Here is a 24,702-nt window from a genome sequence, read left to right on the forward strand (position 1 = left end):
CTTATCTCTTCTGTCCATTCTGGTCTGTGGAATTCCTCCTCCCAATCTTTCCCACATGCCCTTTAAGCCTTCCTTTTAACTGTTTTATAGCCATATTCCATTTCATCTCTTATTTTCTGCTGACCCTTACACTTGAACCAGTCCAAATTTCTCATGTGCTTCTCACAACCATTCACTTCAAAGTTTCTGTCTTAAAACATGTGTTTTTCATGTAGTCTTTGAACAAGGGGAGAAAAACTTACAAACCTATCACAAACACAAAAGATGAAAGATACTTACAAAATCTACTATCCTCTGAAAAGGGTCACCTCAGGAAGTATACTGCTCTCCCTTTATTCATGGTTACCTGTCCCCTCCCACATCTTTCAGCCACAATCATTTTTGTTATACATGGTCTAATTTAGGATCTAATGGGACTACTTGCCTTACAAGGAAGACCAGGCCCTTTGACTACACAGAGACCTAAGGCATTTTTAAAAAAATTTAAAGTACGTGGTATCTTGTACTCTGAAAACATTCCAAGTTTAGCCATCGTGTATTTCAACTTGCATTAACATCATAGGAAAGCAAGACTGGAAAGGACCTCATGAGGTTATTTAGTCTAGCCTCCTGCTCAGGGCAGGATCATTCCTGACTAAACCATCCCAATCAAGTACCTATTTAACTGGCTTTCAAAATGTCAAGTCTGGAGTTTCCACAGCTTCTCTAAGTAGCCTGTTACAATGCTTGACCATACTTGTAATTGGACGGTGCTAACAACAATCACTTCCAACTCTTTTCTTCGTTTCAAAATGGTATGATACAACAGCACCACCACATAACTAGATAACAGAGACTGTGTATAAAAGGGAAGCTGGAATAAGGGAAAATAAATTGATCTAATGTTAATCTTTAGCAAAGAACTAAGCTATAGTGCTAACACGTATCTGGTTTAGTTAGATATGAATCTCAAATTAAAAAGAAACCAAAACAAAAAACCCAGAATCATCATAATCTGATGGTAGAAGACACCAATTTCTACATTATTTTTCACCAATATGCCAACACAGGATTGTTTTCTATACTATATTTTCCATTACTTGTATGTGTATAATTTTAAGGATGCTGTTTATAAGAGTAACATTTTGTATAGCATCAATCTTATTTCCAATGCCTGAGTAATTGGTGCTCAAAACGAATTTTAAATTAAATGGCTCACACTCCAAAACATTTAAAATAACTCCCTAGTTTCCAAACTTTAGTATCATCTTTAGTATTTTCTGAACTGTCCAAGGGCCAGGTTGTAAGCCATCTAAGACACAACAATAGGGGACTGAACTCCATTCTCACTGTCCACATCTTGGGGAGAAGGTGAAGCAGGGATAGGACAGCAACCCTGCAAGGTACATGAAGAGAATAAACTGTGCCTACTATATGTTTGCTACATAGTCCTTCCAGCCACACAATGCAGAATCAGTAACTTTGAGTGGAGACCTGTGGCAAAGTCACACATGAGCTGTAGTAAAATAGTCCTTTGGATTCATACAGAGGGTCTTAGGATCATAGGGAAGTAGGGCTGGAATGGACCTCATGAGATCATCAGTCCAATGCCCTACTTTCAAGGCAGTACCATCCCTGACTGAATTGAGCAAGTGTCTGACTGGTTCTTGAAAATATCCAGGGATAGAGAAGGAACAACTTACCTAGGTAGCCTGTTCCAATGCTGACTACCCTTATAGTCAGAAAATTCTTCCTAAATCTTCAACTGAAATTTCCTCTTCTGTAGTTCATAGCTAAGGATCTTCCTGTACCTTGCAAATATTATAACGAAGCCTCAGAGACCAGCTAAGATAAGTAGGGAGGAATTCTCATTTTACAGATGGATAATCCAAAGTATAAGGGTAAAGGTGACTTGTTTTAGGTTCAGAGTTGGTGACTTTTTGCTGCTATAGACAGTAGTGATGAGCAGATACTGAAAAGGGAATAGATAGAATAAGGCAGGCAGTAGAACCAGCTGAGCTACAACGTGCTGCTGATGTTCTGAGCTGCTGCTGGCTGGATCCAGTCTCTTCATGGGCAGTATCTAGCCCATGGGCCACAGGTTGTCAACGCTAGCTGTGTCACACATTCAGACAGGGACAATCAAGACTAGCTCTCCATAATCCCAATTCTCTATCTGCATTCCTGCTTTAGCTAAATAGGACGCACTGTTTCTAGCACATATTTGAAAAGTAATTTGCCATCCTCCTGTCCAACATCTAAAGAACTTTTATGCTTGAGAAATAAACTCAGCTATAGAAAGCCAATCCAATATATACACTTCCTTTTAATATAGTGTTTTCTTCCTCCGCAAGCTGCCCCAGAGACCAGGACAATACAATCATCTCTCATTTCTCATCTTTCACCACTGCCATGAATGGACACTGATACTAGGCCTGATTTGCCTCTCAAACCAGTATAAACGCAGAAGTATTTGCCCAGATTAATGGAGTTTAAATTTAATTTGAGAAAAGAATCAGGTCCCTGATCTCCAAAACACTGCTAAAATTCTTCACCATGTAGAATGGATTCAGAACTTACAACAATTTTACTCTGGCATAATTCTCAATAGAGTTAATGTCTTATTTCATGCTGATACGAGCCATACCAGATCCTGTGCATATCAGTTACTGGGTAGTTCTTTTTATACTGTGCATCGAGATCTACAAAATGATTAACTGGGGGGGGACAGGGGGGGATAAAAACAAAAAAAAAATACATCTCTGAAGCACTCTGAGGGAAAGAATCTCTTAGGTTTACTATGTTTTCCTGCAAAATTTTGAATTACATGAATATTATCTATCATTTAATTATACTGGGATAACACTAATAATATCAACCCATATAAAATTATGTTCATATAATGTTAAAGGGATTTGAACCTAGCCCACACAAGAAACTTCCAAAAAAAATAAAGCTTGAATGTGGATAAACATCAGAGATGAAAGAGAGCTACTAATTTATGCACACATTCCATAGCCAAATGAAGGAGTATTTAACAGGGTAAATATTCTTACACGTGATGCAGTTGAGTTTTGAAGATCCCAATTAATGTGGTATCCTTTATGACTTCTTTTGAAAGACTATGTCCATTATCTTGCATTTCAGACAAGAAACAAGTTCATCTCTACCTGGCTGAAACTTCTTAAGTATTTCTCAGGCAAATATTTACTGCATAAGTATTAGAATGGGGGGAAAAAGACAAGGGGGCTAAGCAAAGTGTATAATCATCCACCATACTGAAATTACAACAGAAAATAAACTTCTTCATTCACACATTAGTGAGTGAAATGTGGTTGGTGCCAATGTATTATTTAAAATTAGGAAATGTAAATGGAAAAAACGTAATAAATATACACTGGCTGTATTCCACTTGGGAGACAGGTGCATGTTTGATTAATTGTTCTGGTTTAAAGTAACTAGCATCCAGTCCAGTGCAGGGAATACAGCTTTTATAGTGCCTTAATAAACGTACTGAGCAAGTCTTTGCACCCGATTAAAAGGAAAAAAAAAGACTAAATAAACAGTAAAGGATGCAGGTATCCTGTTAAAGCAGACTGGTCTTTGTGCCTCCTTTGGTATCAAGGGATGCAGGCATTCAGACAGGGTATGTCCTCCCTGACCCTTTTCTCATACTACAAAAGAAGTGGATATAGACTAGAGATATAGGATTTCCACTAATGTTCCTCAAATTTAGCCTCCATCTGCCAACTGCTCTTCCACTGCAGCGTCTCCTAAACTAGAGCGCCTTATCTCAGGCTACAAGCATAGAAAATAGGAAAATACTTATGACACACCATTGATGAGACATCAGTAGTTGCCACAAGCAAATATTATTTGCCAAATGTGCAACAGTACTCAATTCAACAGCCTTACCCTAGGGAGGAATTTGTTCCCATCTGCCTAACTTCTTCCATTACGTCCCTCATGGGATAACACTCTGAGCTCTTAATCACACAGTCTGTACACCTCTAAAATGACTCCAAATCAAGACTGCACCCATTAGACTGCCCACCCTGACTTCTCCCTCCATGCTTCAGTTTTTGCTGTTAAGTGGATTGCTCTAGCTAGTTAATTCCTCAAAAAATTAGGAGAAAACTTCATAAACAAGTTCAGCCTCTGCAATCATCCACCACAAATGGAACAAAGAACAGGGTAAGAAATCACAGATCTCTAGCACAATTCTTTATTACTGAGGAATTTGCTTATTTTTCTCAGAACAACAAAGGAATCAGAATCTCCCCTCCCCATCCCTCCATTTCAAAAGTGTTGTAGATTTTGAAATCTCTTATGTTCTAGAATGGAATGAAAAAAAATTAAAAAATTGAAACTTCCCATAAAGACATAACTCTGACCCACCCAAGCATTTCAGGTTGACTGAAACTTTTACTTTCATTTAATAATGTAGAATTAATTTTAAAAATGAAAAATGAATACTGCAATGCAAAAGTGAAAGATTCTAATTTATTTTTTCTCCAAATTAGTTTTTTGTCAAAAGTAGCACAGCTCTGTAAAAAATTTCCTTTTTGATGAATTGGCATTTTGGACACAAGCACTAAAGAGAAAACTTCTGATCAGATCTTTTATTTACTGGGTTTTCTGGGCAAGAAGTAAACACAGAATATTGTTGTTATCAAGTTTTATACAGTCAAGGTGAACAAAATACCAGTACTTTATATCTGTTACTCAAGTGCACGATTTCTTCTACTAATTGTTATTACAAGAGTAACCCTTCCTGAAAACCAGTCTCCTACTTTCAGTCACTCATGTTGACTTGAAAAATACATTCATTTCAAAGCAATTTTTTGATCTATAAAAACAATGCAGACCTCATTTTTCCTTTTTTAAAAGAGACATCGAGTTTGGGTTGTAGGTAGTGCAGGACAAAAATGAGTTGCGCTTCCAAAACAGGAGTTGACGACTCCAAAGGCCCATCATTATTTTTCTGGCAAAGTACTTACCAAACTCCACCCCCTGAAAACTCTTCTGTAAGCATTTTAAAAAATAGGCTTTGCAAGGATCCAAACTACTGGATTCAAGCTACTTTGGACTTATGGTAGTCCAAAGTAGAAGAGAAATTTTCAGACTGGAAGGTTCCCTCACTTCTACTTTCCAGCAAATCGCTATTTACTTTTATATTAGCTCAAATTCAATATGCTAAAGTCATAGAGCAATTCCAAGGAAGTCAATGCAACTATTAAGCCAACATACCTCTTAAAATAAGACTTTTTTGAAGTATGACCAGAATCCGTCACAATGCTTGGAATACAGCAATGGCTTCATTAGTAAAAATAATAAGAAGTTGAATGCACAATTTGCATCCTCTAGCTTTTGCCTCCTCTAAAACAACTGTTCCAGGCAGGAAACAAGCTCATCAATTGTAGATGCATTAAGGCTTTTACAATTTATGGTAACAGTAATCTGAGGATTCCTAACAGTACAAAGTAGTAAAATTATTTTCATTGTTTACACAGAAAAATTGTGCTACAGTAAAGTTAAGGGATATGCCCCAGGCAACACAATTTGAGTGGCACAGTAGTTTGTAACTTGCCAGAATTATGGCATAAATTCCTGACTCGGACACCTTAATCTGTTATCTGGGCAAACTGTGTTTCATAGTGGTTTGAAACTGTACAAGGCCTCATTGCAACTTCAGACGATGAACCATGATAAGCATTATAAATGGTATCTAACAAATACTTAGCATTTACATAGCCCTTGCATCTTTAATGTGCTGGAAAGTTATTAATTAATTTATTACAACAAATGAATGATTTACCCACTTTGGCTTTCTTGATGCAGCTGAGAGATTAGCTTTTGACTGTACCCCCAAAAAATAAAGTTGAAACAGAATTATGAAGTCTGGCTGTAGGTGACCCTTGAGATAACATGTTTTAGGGTCCTCACTGTCCAAAACAGAATCATGTTCTCATCACAGTGAAGAAACAGGATTTAATACTGATAAATTCCTGTGAAATAGTTACAGCAAATTGATCTTGTCTATCCACACAGACATGAAATAAACTACGACATAATCAGTTTTGCTCACATTTGCGTTTCACAATCCTGTTAAACATTACTGGAGTGTAAGGATGGGCTAAAGATTTGCACTTATATTTTGAAATTAGGCTTCGCTCTTGTCTTCAGCAGCACTGATGATCAGCTAAGGTAGCAGGAACACTTTTAGCTAAAAGTGTTCTACTACTGAAAGCAGCATTTACAGTTAATTATTAACATTTGTGGTCAAGCTGTACATAATGCTCCTCCCATTTCACAGCCCTTAATTGCCAAAATAAGGGCCATTTTTCAACTGTGATTATTTAAGCGCACACATGATACTGTAACCTAATACAACAAATAGAATCCTAGTTCTTCAAGGGCTCCAATAACATCAGCATGTTTACTTCACTGATGATTTATAACTTGACCTAAAGAATTGTTACAGTTGGTAACAGGGAATAGAGATGAATTGTGAGCTTCCCTAAAATGCTCAGGATTATCATGAAATTTTTATAACTCATTTACCTTTCATTTGAAAATAAATCAAAAGTTCCTTTTCATGCAATAATTTCTTAATGTACAATAAAAAAAAAAAAATAATTGAGGTGAGTCATCTAAGATTTTGCTAATATGGTAAATGGGCCAGGCCCATTGAAATTCACAGAATAAGCTGTTCTTTCACTTCTTTTACATTTGCACAGATGAGAGAACAACAGTACTACTTTGCATAGAGCAGAGGCATCAAACATATGGCCTGCATCAGACTTAGCCCACAGGGCCTGTTCAGGGGCTAGCAATTTGGGGGCAGAGCCCACCACCAAAATCAAGGGCAAAGAGCCCCAAAGGGAATGCATGTTGAGAGCAGAGAGTAAGCAATGGCTGCATCCAAATTCAGCGTGCAGGGAACCCCACAGTCAGGGGGAACGCAATGAGTCTGACAACTGGAGGGTCAATCATGGCTTAACACATTTTGCTCCCTCTTCCTGGTTCTGTTCAGTTCATCATAGAAAATTAGGGCTGGAAGGGACCCCAGGAGGTCATCTAATCCAACCCCCTGCTCAAAGCAGGACCATCTCCAAATAGATCATACCAGCCAGGGCTTTGTCAAGCAGGGTGTTAAAAACCTCCAAGGATGGAGATTCCACCACCTCACTAGGTTAGTTGTTCTAGTGCTTCACCATCCTCCAAGTGAGAACGTTTTTCTTAACATTCAGCCTAGACCTCCCTTGCTGCAACTTGAGATGTTGCTCCTTCTTGTCATCTGCCAGCACTGAGAAAAGTCTAACTCCATCCTTTTTTGGAACCACCCTTCAGGTAGTTGAAGGCTGCTATTAAATCCCCTCTCAGTCTTTTCTTCTCCAGACTAAATAAACCCAGCTTCCTCAGCCTCTCCTCACAAGTCATGTCCCCCAGCCTCTGAGCCATGTTTGTTGCCCTTGCTGGACTCTCCAATTTGCCTACATCCTTTCTGTAGTGTGGGGCCAAAACTGAACACAGAGTCCTCAATCTGCTGGCAACACTCCTGACTAACGCAGCCCAGTATGTTGTTAGCCTTCTTCACACGAGGGCACACTGCTGACTCATATCCAGCTTATTGTCCACTGTAACCCACAGATCCTTTTCTGCAGAGTTGCTGTTTAGCCAGTCAGTCCCTAGACTGTACCAGTGCATGGGATTCTTCTGTCCTAAATACAGGACTTTGCACTTGTCCTTGTTGAAACTCAAGAGCTTTCTTTTGGCCCAATCCTCTAATTTATCTAAGTCCCTCTGAATTTTCACCCTATCCCCCAGCATATCTATTATACCCCCCCAGCTTAGTTTCATCTGCAAACTTGCTGAGGGTGCAACCTATCTGTCTTCCAGATTGTTAATGAAGACATTGAACAAAACTATTCCCAGGACCGGCCCTAGGGCACTTCAGTTGATACCAGTTGCCAGCTAGATATATTGAGCCATTTTTTACTACTTGTTGAGCCTGACAATCCAGCCAGCTTTCTATCCATCTTGCAGCCCATTCATCCAAGCCATACTTCCTCAACTTGCTTCATTCCACCTGTGGCTACATTCTGGTCTAGAGACATTTATGGGGACCTTATTATTTGCTGACATCTTTAAGACAGGTTGAGTTTCGTGATGTTTTCACCTTCTTCTCTTGTCTTCCTATCTCTCTACATATTAGTAGTTGAAATGACAGTTTGTAGAGGAGGCCTACAATATACACTTTCTATCTGGGGAGCAATTTGATACATTTCTAAAAAAGGTAAGAAAGAGGCTATAAGCTAATATGTTGTCTTTGGCCAACTAGTTTAATACTATCTACAGAGTGAAATGAAATTGTCAAAAAACAAGGCACAACTATCAATGCAGAAAGCATTCATGCTCGGAGTAACTCTTGCTTACTATGTTTACCATGCATCGTTCCAATACTACATCTTGTATTCTCCTCTAACTTTCTCCTGTATTATATCTGTGTAATCTTTTCCTCCATCAGTTTCAACATCCACTCTTTTCTTTCTTCTTGCCTCTTTTATCTTGTTCTTTCCTGGTTTTCTACTCTATCTTCTTCCCCATGCTCTTCATTTCATCCTCCTGTTCCTTCTCCCTTCCCAATTCCCCTGTCTGCCATTAATTCTTTTTTTCTAACAGAATTCTTCAGCCTCCCATCCTCCAGTGTTCTTTCGGTCACTCATTCTAGTAACTCCAATGCAATCTCCATCAACAAAATCTGCTCCTTTTTCTACCCATTCTCTGCTGAGTTCTTCTGTCTTTTTCTATTGTGCACTACTTCCTGACTGAAGGCAATTCTCCGCTTCTCTGTGGAGCCATGGAAGAAGAATGGTGAGCCATTCTTCCTCCCTGGATGTTTCTCTGCAAATCCTCTTTCCCAGGGATTTTAGAGAAGGCTGACAGAGGATCTTTTTGCAACTTCTCTTGGTTGGGCAGGGAATGCTTTGATTGTAAATGGCCTTCATTCCCAGGAGAGCAATAAAGTGCTAATCAAAGCTTCTCCTAGAATTCTGAGTTAGCTATGTGAATTAAACCGATGTCAAGGAAGCAAGTAAAGCGTCATATCAGCTGTGATTTTAAACTTGTCTGTACTTTAAGACTACTAGTTGCTTGGTATCACTACTTATTGTGCTGATTAGTACTACTGTCATTATTTCCCCATGGGGATCCATGTCCATCTGTGTGTACCCTTTTGTCTGAAACCCTGACTGCAATCTAGTCAGGGAAAGGATGATCTGTTTCTTCTTTGTAGAGTGTTTTGCATGATGGGATCCTGGCCTGAGATTAGCCTCCTAGGAGCTATGCTAATATGAAGAAAAAGATCATTGGTGGGTCCGGTCACAGAATGACAATAAAGAACCTATGGGAAAGAAGTCAAAACTTGCCTTTCTCTTTGGAGTCTGCTTGGACCCCTGGCACTTGCTATGATAAATGGGCAAAATGTGTATTGTGCGTGCAAGAAAGGATTTGAATCAGTGCCCAAGTGACCAGAAAGCATCCAGGTGGCCACAATTACACACTTGATGGAATCACACCAAAACAAAATGAAAACAAAACCAAAAATAATGTATCCTTTTCTTTCTTTCTTTCTTTCTGCTGGCTGTTCCCTCTGGTCTTAGCTCACCTGCTCCATCCATATACAATAATAAATGTCACTCAGTTGTAGGTATATCATGAACAACAATAACTTCTCTCTCTGTTAGGATAAAGAAATTATTGTTTTTCATGTAATAATAAATGTAACATGAACAACGCTTAGTGTAAGGTAAGTATCTACAGGGGAAGTTATATTTCTCCATCAGATCCTCCTTTTTGTCTGATATGCTGTATACTTATGAAAAGAGAATATTAACTTTATATGTCTACGGTGCTATATGCTATAGAAATATCTACTCACAACCTGCTTGTATCTCAGGGGGAGTATTCAAAAGCATCATGGCAGTGGCAGCATCAATGTCAGGATCTGGAAAAATCAACCAATAAATACATTATTTACAACTGGGCTAATCTTTTTAAGGTCTTTCAAACCATAGAGTCACCCGAATCTCTACAGTGAAAAGAGATCGACTTATCCAAAAGGTTCTTTGGGAAGAATCCAAAATGTGATCAAGTTTATACACGATCCCAGTGCTACTATTAAGTAAACTACGATGAAGTATATTTCTCATCATATTGTATTCTTGTGTGTGCCTGCTTTCTCTTATTCATCTCAAGCTTGCTATTTAATTTGGGTCAGGAGTATTTAGACTTCATTATAAATGATCAGTGCTAGCAGGAGGCATGTTATGAATTGGAGTCAATGTATTGCGATGAGCTAATAGTACAGCAGAGAGGGTAAAGAACACCTGCATCTAATTAAAACACAAAGATGACACTCGGTCATTTCCATGTGTCAATAAGAATGTAAAATTGTGCTTGGAAAGGCAGTGGAAGCAAAGCCTTGAAAATTTGGAAAAAAGTAAAACCAAGGCTACACTGAAGTCACCCTGTGATTTGCATCCACACCTACTGTTAATAGAAACAGAAATTGTCACTTGGCTGCCCTTATTCTCAAATTGGTTTCCAAATCCATCATGAACAGTCAGTTGACAGATGGCAAGTTATAGACAGAACAAAATATGATCCTTTTATAACTATATTCACTTGCCTCAGACACAGCAGCCTGGCTGCTATGGAAATGGTGGTAGCCATGACAACAGTAAACAACCCAAGAATGGCCAGTGAATAAGCTGAAAAGAACATCTGCCCCAGCAAAGCGTCCCAGCTGCCCTGGGGCGAAACTTGCTAATCGAGCAGTGATGCCGTGTGACAGAGAAAGCCGCCCATGCCATGTCCAAATAAATGAAGTGTGCAATTGAAGCAGACATAAAAACGCACGCCCTTGCCGACTGCGGCCTCAGCGCTGCTAAACTGAATGACTAATGAGCTCATTTTTTTTTTTTTTAAACTTGTCAGTATTTATACTAAATTACATACCAAAAAATTCAATTTAGTGCTAATAGCTTCATGGCACTTTATTTTGGTTATTATGTCAGAAAATTACTTTTTTACTGTTAAAAAATACATTTTTCATACTTTTATATGCTCAGTTCTGTTTCCAGGGGAGTAATGTGATTTAGCATATAGTCTTACAAGCTATTAATAATACAGATGATGCAAAGTGTAAGAGATTTTAATGTCTGCTTAAACAAAAAAGCTAACTCCACCTACACAGAAAGACCGCGTTTGATACCAGCTTGAGTATCTTTTATAGTATTATAAATAACTATGATAACTTCTTACATGAATATCTGCCATTGTTTTAACAGGAAATGTAACAAATGCAGGATCCATTGCAAGAAACCATGCAAAGTCAGAGCAGTGGAAGAGTGAAACTGTTGTAAGAGATGCCTATAAATACAAAGGCAGGTAAAGGAGTCCAACTAACTTCAGCATCTTCGGTTTCCAAAGATCACCAACAGATGCCTCAGAAAAGAGGTTTTTACAAACTCACATTCATAGTTAACTCTGAAAACAAGGCAAAGGCAGAGTTCTTACTGAAAGCCTTTGTTCATGCTGAAACAGGGCAACATTGTTACTTTTTAACCAATAATGACCAATAATCTAAAAAGTTTTGTATCTTCAGCTTTGACTGTTCTACTAGTACAATTGTGTTTCTGCAACTTTTTCATGACATTAATATGAACTGATTAAAACAAACACAAATGTATCCACAAAAGCTATTTTCCACAAGACAGCCATTATTCAAGTATGTTCACATCTGCTGTGTTGCCTAACCAAGTGTATCAGTGCTTCTGAAAAATCTGGGCAGCTATCCCATAATGCCTCCGGGACAGAGGTAGGGGATAGAGTGCCTAGAAGACATGTATCCAGCATACAAGATCAGGATGTCTTAGTGCAGAAAGAAGTAGGAGAAAGGAGAAACTGGCTGAACCAGACAGGGACATCATCTATACTGGAAGTAGAATATGTCAGACTTGTACCAGCAATAAAATCATGTGGCAGCCCAGCCCAAAGGCAAAAACAAAAAGGTGCTAATCATGGCCTGGTAGGCACTATTTCTTTTGACAGAGCTCTAGCTTTGAGAGCAGACGTTTGTGTCTGCACCCAAAATTCCTCTGAGGTGGCTCAATCTTCCCATTTTTGTGTTATGCCATCTTCTTGAGCCCTTTGCTGCCATATGGCAGGTTTGGCAGTCCTTCAGCAGTCAACCCAAACTTCCTCATGTGACTATGCTAGACACCAGCGTCAACTCTACTGGTCAAAATTCAAACTGTCTGGAAGTGAAATGAAACATTTAAAAAGTACTTCACTTAATCCAAAGGAAGAACCTGACCACAACTCCCATCTCAATGGCAGGCACCTCTGAGAACAACCCCCTTTCCAATGAGGAGGAAGGAAGAGATGTGGACCTATTCCTAGACAGCTTCTCCCTTCTGACACTGGAGAGCCTGGGCTGCCACAAATAAGTAAAGTTCCAGCAGGTGGACCGCAGTGAGAACTAACAAACAAGCTCTGGTCAGTGCTGCAGTGTCATGACCCTTCCAGCACCTGTGTACTCTTCTCTGGATTGCCCTTTACCCTTTCTGACTTTGGATCATTGCTGCTCGCAGCCATAAGGTTAAAAGGGAAAGTGGGTAAGGCTATCGCTGCTTTACTGATGGCACATAAAGGTGTAAACAAGAGAGAAAAAAAGTGTTTTCTAACAAAAAATGCCCTTCCCCTCCAAAATTGTTTTATGGCTTGCAAATGATTTGGCACTGTAATGCTAATACAACATATCTGCATGCATCTGGGCACACCTCCAGCCAAGGCAAGAAAGAGAAGCAGGGGTCTAGCTGGGAAAGTGCTCAAACTCAATGAGACTGTAAGAAGCTTCTAGTACTGGAGCATCACTAGAAGAGCTGGAATCCTCTCCAGACACTGGCAGCAAGATCAGAGCCGACCCTAGGGGTATGAGGGGCCCCAAGACATATCAGCCTGTGGGAGCATGGGGTGGCAAGCGGCTAGAGCACGAAGGCAGTGGCGTGCAGAGTGGTGGTGCCCTTGGCACATGCCAATGGCGCGGTCGGCAGGGCCTGTACGGCACTGTTCATAAGACCCCCCCAAGCGCGGGTCCTGGGGCAGTCACCCTGATTCACCCCCCCGGGGAAACTGAGCAAGAACATAGTCTTTGTCAGGGGCCTGTCTTTCAAGTGGACATGCTCCTCATGGAAATGCTTTTCATCTCAATAGGAATACCCTTCTCATCTTGGAAAAAGTGCTTTAGCGGATATGGTCAAAGCCACTCCCTGAGATTTTTATGGATATCAGCTTTATTTCTCCCTCTATGGTAGGACACCGTCCCTTGCCACTAGCTCTGAAGGGAGCCAGCTGGGGTCAGATAGACTATAAAAGGTCCTGGGTGCCCTCCTACTTCTTTCAGCAGTTTCTTCTTCTAAACTCTAGTAACCTTCAGCAGAGAGGCATCAGGCAGAGCAGCAGCTGCGCAGTGGTAGCAGCTATACACTGACAGAACTTTTGGTAGCAGAACTTTCTTGGCTGGTATCATATCACAAACTGGAAACCGAAGGCTATGTTTATCCTGTATGTTGTGACCATAGAAGCTAGACGACAAAGATTTTTTTGGAAGGGGACAAAGTAGAATTGCAGGGAAAAAATGGTCTATTTTCAGTGTTTTATTTTCGTCATAAAAATCAATATTTAAGTGAACACATTGTGATCTCCCTCTCTCTGGTACTAAAAAGGGAAAATAAGAGACAGCAAGAGGCAAAGCCATAGATGGTGAGGATCTTCAGAAATCCTTCCAAACGGAAAAGGACAGAAAGGAAAGGGTGGTGAATGCTATAGAGAGAAGGAAAAAAGAATCAAAATATCCTAGCACCAAAGACCTCATAACAGCAACAATACATGGTGATGGCAAAAATGTCAACAGCAGCATCTCCTCCTGTCACTCATTTGCAGTCTAAGTACTCAGCAAAAAGTCATCTGAAGTCTAGGGGGCTGGGTCCCCCCATCATTTGCATGCCCTTTAAATAATATCATAAGAGAAGCTGAAACCAGAAACAGGCACAAAGAGCCAAAACTGTGAAGCAGTGGTGACATTACATAATTTGGCTGTAAAAAGCTGCACTTCTGCTATTACTTTATCTAACCCTGCATTCAAGACTGTCACTGAGCATGAAAACAAAAAGAAAATAGGAGTTATAAAACCGACTGAGAAATCTGCATTTCAGATGTAGGTTCAAATTCACTGAAGTGTGTTTATCTTTAAGCACCAGATAGCTCCATTAAAGTTAAAGAAGTACTTGATTTTGCTGAATCGGGATGTAGGATACTTTTTTAGACATTTGTGCCCAAGTTTCCTTCAAAAAGCAATCCTATATACCTTAAATATCTGTACAGATTAAAGTATATTCTGTAGTTATATAGAACAGCAAATTAATGAGCATAACATATTTTGGCATAAGATTAGATGCAAAAGGCCAGAAGCACAGAGGGTAACCCTCAGTAGTAGACTGTTTATTCAGAAAGTGACAAAAAATAATTAAAAACAAAGGTGGCACCTGAGATACCCTGATGTGCCAGCTGTCCGTTTATTATGGTTGTGATCTTTCATTCGGAGGTGGTTTCAAATGCCAGGGAAGCATTTTACAGTAGAATTGCTGACGTGCTATTTTTAACAAACTTTCTCAGTTTCAAAGCCTTGTTTTCACTTCACTGAATGAAAACAGATTGACTGCCAAAATGCTTATCCCATAATTAAAATATAATGTAAAAACTAAATTAACAAAATAAAAACAGCTTTATTGCTTTAAAATATAATTTCTAGACACATTGTATTATAGTCTACAACTATATAGTACAATTCTAAAACAAACACGAGACATTTCCAAGCTCAGATGAGGGGAGAGAAGTACTTAAACCTATTTATGGGCACCTAAACCTAAAGCACCCCAGTTTTCAGGGAGACAGAACACCTGCAGCAACAAGTGAAGCCATCAGTCAGTTGACTTCAATGGATACACAGAAGTTGTTGGTGTTTATTGCTGCTGAAAACCCATCCTATTTATAAATAGATGCCTAAAAATGGACACAAAGGCCAGTTTTTAGGTACTGCAGGACTCAATCCTACAAACTTGTATATACACAAGGGAATCTGTGCACTGGTTGAAAGCACACTGATATCAGTGCAAACCTTCTGGTGACAGTACTGGCAGATTCAAGGCTTAATTTAACTTTCTCCAGTTCAATAAAATGTACAAGGACCAAAGTACTACTAAAAAGTTACTCTTCTCCCAACTCATGCAAAAAATAAAAGTTAGTAACATACTGCTCCCCCTGTACACCACTGTGACCTCATCATAACATCTGAAGAGACTGGAAATAATGAAACTTCTTTCCTTTTATTTTTACTCTTTTTAAAGCAAAAAGCTTTTTCTAAAGGATTTCACTGGGACCTTCAACTTCATCTACCTCCACATTAGCCTTATCCACTGTACTCTGCCACTGATATTCCTATTCTCTAGGCAGGCTGCATTTTTTTTGCACTGTACCAAACTGTCCGACTCCAATCCATCTCCTTCCTTCTCCACACCCTGTTCACTGCCCCAGTTCATAATGAAGCCTACCTTCCTGTACTTGCTGGATCTTTATCTTCTCAATATGATCAGTTTGCTACAGCACAATGCTGCAGAAGTAACAATACCCTCAGCATCTTTTGCCCTGAGGCTCGTTCAGTTGCAACAGATCAAGTCACAGCTTCTCTGTCCAACGTGCCTATTATTGGATGTGCCTCCTCTGCCACATGAAAATTGTTAAGCGTGAAAAGCAAAGAAATCAAGATAAGTCATAGTTGCATAGAATAATTAACATAGTGAAGAGCCAATAAGGTTGTCTTAGTTACCTTGTCCAATGACAGAAGAGGAGGGCAGCAATAAATAAACCAGGTCCAAGGAAATACCTTCAGACAACTATAAGCAGCCTGTAAAGCTCTTTACTGTAGGATATTATTGCAGAAACAGGCTCAATATTTAATAAGGTTGAGTAGCACTTACTTGAAGTAGATGGGACTATTTGTGCGAGTGCTACTGAAAACAAGCAAGAAGCGCAGAATCAGGTGCTTGGTAAAAAAAAGAAAAAAGATTAGACAAATTTCAACAGCAACATATGCAATTAGACTACAAGAGCTGGAATAAAAATCATAAAAGCCTGATTGCCAGAGAGGTCAGGAAGAAAATGTTCCACCACTGTTATATAGCAATACACAGCTGGCCTGGTAATTGTGATGGTTTTCTCCATTCCTCTGAAGGTTCCAGTTTAAGACACTGCAGAGGCAAGATACCAGACTAGATGGAGCATTAATCTTTCCTGGTATGGCAAGTTCCTATGTTCATTTGCAATGCTGCCAAATGAGCCATTGTGAAAACCATCATGAAAAGACTGACAGTCTGTCTTTAAACAATATGGAACACTGATAGCAGAAACCTGCCGCCTGCTCATCTTCATTGTAAAATTTGTATTATTGTTGGACTACACATCATTCCCATTCAGTAACAACATCATTTTATTAATGAACTAAAAGGATATAAACAGTAAAAATGGATTCTAGTTAAAAAAGAGTACATCTTCTATCCCCTCTCTTTCCCCCTCCCCCCCCACAATGCCACCATAGATTTTCTACATGGCCAAATTCATGAAGCAGGTTAATCTGTTTGGGAATCTGCTTGAAACAGAAAATGTCATCATCACTTTTGATCTCAGCAGTAAAGAATAACATCAGCTGAAAAAAAAAGATGATATGTACACCATAGTGAGTGCAGGATAAAAATCTTGAAAGAAACAGACTGAAACAGACAGCAGATCTAAAAAAAGAAGAAAATCTATGATTGAGGGCTGAATTTTTCACTTTTTCCCCCATGCGTGGTACTGAATGTTCATCCTTCAATGTTTAAAGATAAAAAAAATCAATTCACTTCTGTAAACAGATGCTGGATGATTCCATTTGTCTCCAATCTCATGTGTGTGAAGTGAATTAGGAATAAGTGTTGTGGGGAGAAGGCACTGGTCAAACTGTGTATGGTCATAAGCAAGATTCCCTCTAAGGTGTGCATAGGCGCGGCTGTGCACAAATAAAAGTGTGACCACGCACAGCCTTTTCAAGGCCTTGCACCAGGAGAGGTGGGGGCGGAAGCCTGGCATGGGGCTTCGCCAGCTCTGCTCCCCTGCATCAGGGCAGGGGAGCGGAGCACTTCCCCGGAGACGAGAGAGCCAGCGCCAGCCCCCCACCCCAGCCTCCATCCCTGCCTTGCCTCACCTCAGGGAGGAGCTGCTGCCTGCCCTGAGTGAGGCCCCACCAGCTCCGGAACACTGCTCCCTCCCCTGCATTGCCTTGGGGAGTGAGAAGGCATGTGGCATCAGGGCCAGGGAGCAGAGCAGTGTCCTGGGGCAGGCAGTGGCTCCTCCTGGAGGTCAAGCAAGGCAGGGATGGAGGCTGGGGTGGGGGGCTGGCACAGGTTCTGCTGGCTCCGGGGAAGTGCTCCACTCCCCTGCCCTGATGCGCAGGAGTGGAGCACTTCCCTGGAGCTGGCAGAGCCTGCGTCAGCTCCTGGCTCCAGCCCCCAGCTCCAGCTCCAGCCACCGGCCCCCAGCCCCCTTCAATAAGTGTCCCATGCCGGACTGAGGTAGTGAGATCACAGACCAAGATGGCATGCTCACTGACCCACTACTCCTTAGAGGGAACATCAGCCATAAGGGAAAATTCAGGGGCAAAAAGATCTGCTATATCATCTTTTACTCATCTGCGCTGATCAAGAATCACAACCATACATGACCTTACACAGCAGAACTTAAGAATTTTGTAGTCTGACATGTAAAAGCTTTTTAAATGGTAATGGCCAGTGGCAAGGAGCCAATATACCTCTTTCGTCTTCTCCCAGTTATCTACCTTTGGGTTCATGCTACCCCTACCTGGGGACATCATCTCTTTTTTGGTTTCTCATTTTAGTCCACTTACTGGTCACGACCATAACAAGCCAGAATTGAAGTGTTGCTTTACAAAGTGGATGGCAGGAGGCACTTGTGTAACGTGAAAATATGCCTTTTTGCACACAAAGCTCATACAATGCCAATTAAGCACTATTAAGCCTTAATTTGTGAAGAGGGGTCTAGACTTTGTAACAGACTGTACAACAGGGATAAACCTATAGGATGTGTTTTCATTGTAGAGTAAACCCAGACAATGTCAGGCTAGGGAAGATCCTTAGAGAAGTAGAAGCTCAAGTGATAGCCAATTGAATTATTTTAGTCAGAAGAGAAGGACAAGATAATGAAGATCAACAAATGGCTCGACCATTGGCACTACAGTGAAAGTCTTCCAACATACAACCACTAGACCATAATGACAGAGACAGAAAATCTGGAATAACTCAGGGGCCCACTTGTTGGAAATGACTGAAAACTTGGCTATATTACCACATGGTTTGGCAACTACCAATCCTTCCGAATCATAGTGTATGCACGAAAAGTCAGCCAGACCTTTGACAGGTATGCCTAGGCAGGAGCATGAAGGAGTGGAAGCTGCCCAGACCTTCCATCCCCTCTTTAAGCAGAATCCAAAGGCCAGACTGAGTCCAGACATTTGGTGCCTCCATTGCTGTAATTGTATAAGTGTCTGGGAATTGAACCCAGGTCTCCTGTGCGACAGACAAGGATTCTACCACTGAACCACAGGGGATTCTGGGAATATTACCATATTTACCTGAATCCAAGAGGACCCTGAATTTAAGGACCACCCCCATAATTAGATTCTATACATGGAAACATTTTATATATATATAATTTTCCATGTTTAGAACCTAATTATTGGAGGGTTGTCTTAAAAACAACCCCCTCTCCCTCACTGCTGTGCAGGGAAAGCAGAGGGATGTGGGGAGGACAGGCAATGAGGGCAGAGGGTGGGGAGGTAGTAAAGAGTAGGTGGCTGGGCAAGCAATGGGGGAGGCAGGTGGTAGGACTTGATCCCTGCCCCTTGCACACCCACACTTTGCGTCCCCCTGCCCACCCCCTATGCCTGCTGCCCCCACAGTGTTGGGTCTCCTTTAAAACCTATTCTCCCCTACCTGCTGCCCTCCCTGCAGTTGCTATGGGGTCAGGCTGAGGCCAGAGCAAATACGTGCTCTGTGCCCATGGCTGCACCAGGGAGATGTGGAGGAAAGGCAGTAGGGGAGTCGAGGGTGGGCAGTGGCCATGGAACTGGAGCCAGAGCCACAGTAGCTGCCTACCCTTCATCCTACCACCTCATACTCAATTTTAAGACATTAAATGGGGAAAAAGACCTTGCCTTGGAATCTAAAAAGTACAGCAGTCAAATGAGAGATGCATATGAAATGTTAATGGACTGCAATTGTGAAAAAGAAAGATATATCAGGCAGAAGGCAGGGAAGTCTTAAGGGCATTGTACAAGGTGCTGGTAAGGTCTCATTCTGCAATTCTAGTCATCCATATTCAAGAAGGGTAAAGACATATTGTAACAGGTACGGAGAGGTGTTATTAGAAAAAACAGGGGATTACACTTTAAAAGGGGAGATAAAACAACTTGGCTTGCTTTGCTTAGCAAAATGAGGGCTCGCTTTCAATACTCCAGGGAGGCAAGACCTATATAAGCTGAATGACAATGGTAGCATAAGAACAAAAGGGTATGAACTGGCCATGAAAAAGTTGATCTGGATATTAAAAGATTTCTGTTTGAGTAGCGAGGATCTGAAACAGTTTTTGAACATTAGAGAAGACAAAATATAACTAAGTACTCCTAAGATGGAGCTTGGTCAGTCTTAGAAAGCATTTTTGTGATGAAGCAACCAGAAATACCCAGGAATTGTACTCTATGTGCAAAGAAAACCCTTCCATTTTCTGTTCTCACGCTTGCCTAGAGCTATTGAAGCATCCCCACTGCAAAGCAGTTAAGTAGAGTAAAAGAATATAAAGCTCAAGTGAAACAGAGGAGGCACTGGAGGACTATCAACGCTTGGGCTCGATGAGCCTGTGTCCTCGTGGCAAGATAGGCATGCTGTGGAAGCAGGATGAGGCAGAACCTGGGTTCAACCTGCTAGCCTGGGCTTAAATTCTCAAAAATGTCTGCTAGCCTGGGCTTAAACTGCTTGGGTTAGAGGTTTCTCTGTGCAAATGACTAGAGTGGTTTGGGACAAAACCTCAGTTAGAACATGCATCAGCTCTGCAGCAAACATATGTTTAGAGATACGTTTCATTTACAGATTGTTATTGTTTTGTCAGCCCAAATTAAAAAAAAAAAAAATCTTCAATGCCACTTCAATGCCAAGAATTGGCGTATCGTATGCAAAGAAATCCAATTTAGTACTACTTAGTTCCTTTCTTCTTAAATAAAAAGAGATTAAAAACCAATGAATTATCAAGAAACCATTAATGTGAAGTAGATCAATTTAAAATAAAGCAAACAATTTTTAATAATTATTAAACAAATACAGAAAAAAAAAACTCATTAGGGCAACATTTTTTCTCCCTCATGAATTCTTTGAAAGCCCATCACTGCAAAGACCAAAGAGCAGATACAAAGTTCTCAGAACATAAACTGAAGAAGATTTAAGTATATTTTCCATTAAAACATTTGACAGTCCTTATTTTGTGCTACTGCATGCCAGTCCTAATCATACACACAGCAACTAAGAGACCAAGCATAGTTCTTGGAAGGACTGTTGCACAGTCTTCATAGGGAGCAATGTTGAATGCTACTAGGATGAGCTGCTTTTTAATTCCTCTAAATCATTATTAATAGAGAAGGGTGGACAATCCTAGCAACAATATCTCTGGGACACAAAGAACTGGGCTGGGAAGAGGTTTTAATGCTTAGTCTTTTCATTCTTTCTGGAATAATCCCTTTCTCCAAAATACTTTTAAATTGAGACTACAGCAGGAAAAAGATAGATAAAAAGAAAAGAAAAATTTAGCATCTAGTATTTTTAACCTTTTATAGTTCTCTAACAATAAATGTATTTGTTCAGAAATACAAATGGATTCTAGGTCAATGGAAGACCATTTTCTTTATTAGGGTCAATATCAACCTTTTTCTTGATATGAAACAAAGGTATTTAGGGGCCCTCAAAGAGCCTGGTTTATTGCCAGTTAGACTTTTAATAATGCTGGCCACAAAATGAACTGTACTTAACTTCTAATTATAGCAATTTATATTTTGGCACAACATTGCTCAGTTGTCTACTTTAGAGAAAGGCTTTCCCTAAAACTAACATATTTAACCAATATGACTAACCATTTAACAGATTCCTTTACATAAAAATTAGTCATTAGAAGAATGGGATGTTAAATTTGTATTTAAAAACTGAACAAAACTTTACTGTCATACTGTTACCAGGATAAACCTAACATGCAGTTGGTTTAGAATATTTTGACACTATAGAACTAGCATGCAGTAAGTTCCATTACCCAAGAGAAAAAGTTTTCCCTTTTCATCCAGTATTTAACAAATGCAAGAATTATAAAACATACCTATAAAAAGACACCACATAATTATGTGAGAGGATTATGAGGCATATCTTGTTCTGGGGTTTCCTGGATTATCTTGAATTCTATTTGTAATTTTGACTTCACAATTGAAATATTTCCCTTAATAAAAAAGATGTAGTACTTTCTTATCTTTTGTATTGTATGGTACCACTCCTGTTTTATACAAGCCACATAGAACACATGAGTTTTGTGAAACTGATAGAAGGCACTGGAGGATTATCAACACTTGGGCTCGATGAAATAAGTATTTCAAATGTTGTAGGAAAATATGGACTCCTGAACCTGATCCAAAAGCCTGTGACTAATTCAACAGAATTAGGAGTACAATGAAATATGATCTTGCTATTTTGCAGCTCAATGGCATTTATAGTTCAGTAGGGTGGTTTCTATTATTCCATAATCTAACCACTAGAAAGGGAAAAAGAATAACATTAGTGTTTAAAAATGTACTTGCATTTTCTGGATTCCAATACATTCATTAAATGGTGGGGTGGGGGGGACAAAACCTAATCTTAGAATCAAGTATCAGGTAAAAATGCAGGTGGGCAGGAGGCAGCGCACAGGCACCTGGTAGCATGCCTGCATGCCCAGTCTCTCACCACCATGTACTCTGCTTCTGGATGCCTCCTAATGCGTCTCTCTCTGCTTAAGAGGCATTGTATCAGGTCCCTTGCTGCCAGGTGGTATACTGGACTCAGCATGAAGGCACCCAGGAACACGGGTTCTGGCACAGTGCCTTGTTTAAACCCTCCTGTTTAAGCTGTGCTACTAGGCAGAAAGATCCCCAAGACTGAAGGGATCAGGAAAAGAGAGGGAGCCTTGAAAGTAAGGCACTCCACTGGGAAGCAGTCCAGGGAGCAGGGCCTGGCTATGTGCTCTACAATGAAGTCACTGGATAAAGCACAGAAACAATCCTGAAAGCACAGACTGACACTCCGCATTCCTCCCATCTCTCCCTTCCAGCCGAGCACTCTCAATACTAAGCTATAGTTTGATATGTGCAGCTCAACCCATGCTTGAATTGCAAAATCTGAACAGGTAAGGTTTTGAATGGTCAAAAATAGCTTCTCACCACTGTCCTCCATGAAAAGGGAAGTGATTAGCTGTGTTAGTATGAAGTCAGGCAGAAGGTAGAAGAAGGTGGCACCTTAAGAGATTAACCAGTTAATCTCTGAAACAATTAGCTTCTAAGGCAGGGGCGGGGAATTATTTTGGGCCGCTTACCCAGTTTTGGCAGGCTGTCAAGGGCCAGGTGGGTAGCCCCACCCCGAGAGGTGCCCCGCCCCCTGATCACTGTCTCGGTCCCACGGCCAGCATCAGTGAGGCTCAAAGTGGGGCACAGGCTCGCAGGGGTCTGTGGAGCCAGGTTGGGCTGCACCAGCAGGAAGAGCCCCATAGAGCCCCTGCCGGCTGGGACCCTGCAGTCCCATGCTCCTGCCACCCTGCTTTGGGCCCCCACCAGCACTGACCTCGGGACAAGGGTGCAGGCCCCATGCTCCTGTTAGCTGCCCGCCCGCTCACTCCCAGTACCTCCCAGCCCTGTGGTACAGGCTGGGGGGCAGTGCATAGCCCTAACCCCTGTTCGGCAGCAGAGAAGAAGCTGGTGTTGAGCTTCATTTCTGACAGGAACCAAGGGCAGATAGATATTAATTTTCTAAATTTTTTAGGGGCCCTGTGAGCTGGATAAAATAGTCTCATGGGCCATATCTGGCCTGCAGGCCATATTTTGCCCACCCTTGTTCTAAGGTACCTCCCTGCCCTACCTTTTGCCTGACTGCTATATCTGTGTTTACAAATGTTTTCAAAATATTCTGGCTGAAATTAAAGCACATTATAATTTTAAATTACTAATTATATACTCTTCTCCCAAAATTAAATCTAACCCGTATTTAAAATATATTTGCATCTCTGGTTTTATGGAGTGAAAAGGAAAACAAGGTACTGGCCCAGCTCCAGACATGAGTTATAATGAAAGGTAAAGAACAGTCAGGGATATGAGGCACAGTTCTGACCCTTGGACCTCGGGATACAACTACATTTTTCCATGTGTTAAATCTAGTTATCGGGGTGGGGGGAGAGAGGGGGAATCTTAAATTCAAGATCATCCTGGATGTCTAAATATGGTAATATGAATCTCAAAGATGAGAAAACTGCACTCCTCTCAGCACTGACTTGCTATGTGTCCACATCACTTCCCTTTTCTGAAACTCAGTTTGCCAACCTACTAGGGACAAATACCTATCTAACAGAGAGAAGACGAGAACAAATTCTTTGTAAAGCACCTTGAGATCCTTGGATGAGAAGCACAAAGAATATTTACTTGACAATTACAGAGCAGCTTAATTAACAGATCTTGCTCCTTTTACTTTACAGTGAATAAAAACCAAAATCCAAATCAAACACGACAACCCCATACACAACCACATTCACAAAAGTTGTTGAATATTCAAAGTATCTTGCCAAGGCTTGATCCTAATGATGCTGTCTAGCTCCTGTACAGGAAGACACTTAAACATGCACACAGCATGAGCACAATTAGCCTGGCCTAAGGGTCAGGGCCGGTGTTCACAGCATCTTTGCAGGACTGAGCCCTAAATTATGGCAGCCTCAAAGTTCAACCAGTTCAGGACAAGCCATTTTTCTCTTTGGGACACCCGAGTAAAATGTCTTCAGTACTTTAGTTATGAAAGGTTCCAATAAAGTAGGTTTTCTGCCTCAGCTGACAACATCTTTTATCCTCTTCCTTTGCAATTCTATGATGTGGCTTAAAATTGCAGGTGCCTGCATGTAAACAGTACTGGAGACGAGCATCAATAACTTCTTCAAAGGCTGCTGGATCAGGGAAGTTAGCAATGGGTAAAAGACAATATGCTTTAAGTCCCTATTAGGTTATATTTTTAAAATGTTAGGCTTTCTAGCAACTAAAGTAAAAAAAACCCCATACTCCTACATTTATTTATGTATTTTGAATCTCCAAGACCTTTTGGCAAGTCCAATATATATATATATATATACACACACTACTGTGTATATTTTGTTGGGTACACTACATAAATACCCATTTTATGTTTTTAAAGAGTTGCATTTTGCACACATTTGGGGAACTAGTTCATATTAATC

General features: G+C 40.6%; 1 protein-coding gene across 7 annotated transcripts in view; it reads right to left on the minus strand.

Annotated features, from left to right (window-relative positions):
• FOXN3 (forkhead box N3) overlaps positions 1–24,702 on the minus strand; it is a 319,921-nt gene that overhangs the window by 32,828 nt on the left and 262,391 nt on the right. For 4 of the 7 annotated variants that reach the window (XM_019552391.1, XM_019552387.1, XM_019552388.1 and 1 more), the window contains one exon: positions 9,923–9,988. The exons of 2 other annotated variants lie outside the window; for them this stretch is intronic. In XM_019552391.1, coding sequence (XP_019407936.1) covers positions 9,923–9,988 — 66 coding nt within the window. The remainder of the gene's footprint in view (positions 1–9,922; positions 9,989–24,702) is intronic. One more of the 7 variants, XM_019552390.1, reaches the window with a different exon arrangement.

This window comes from Crocodylus porosus, unplaced genomic scaffold (genome assembly GCF_001723895.1).
Source record: "Crocodylus porosus isolate Cpor-Errol unplaced genomic scaffold, CroPor_comp1, whole genome shotgun sequence".
Taxonomy (NCBI): domain Eukaryota; kingdom Metazoa; phylum Chordata; order Crocodylia; family Crocodylidae; genus Crocodylus; species Crocodylus porosus.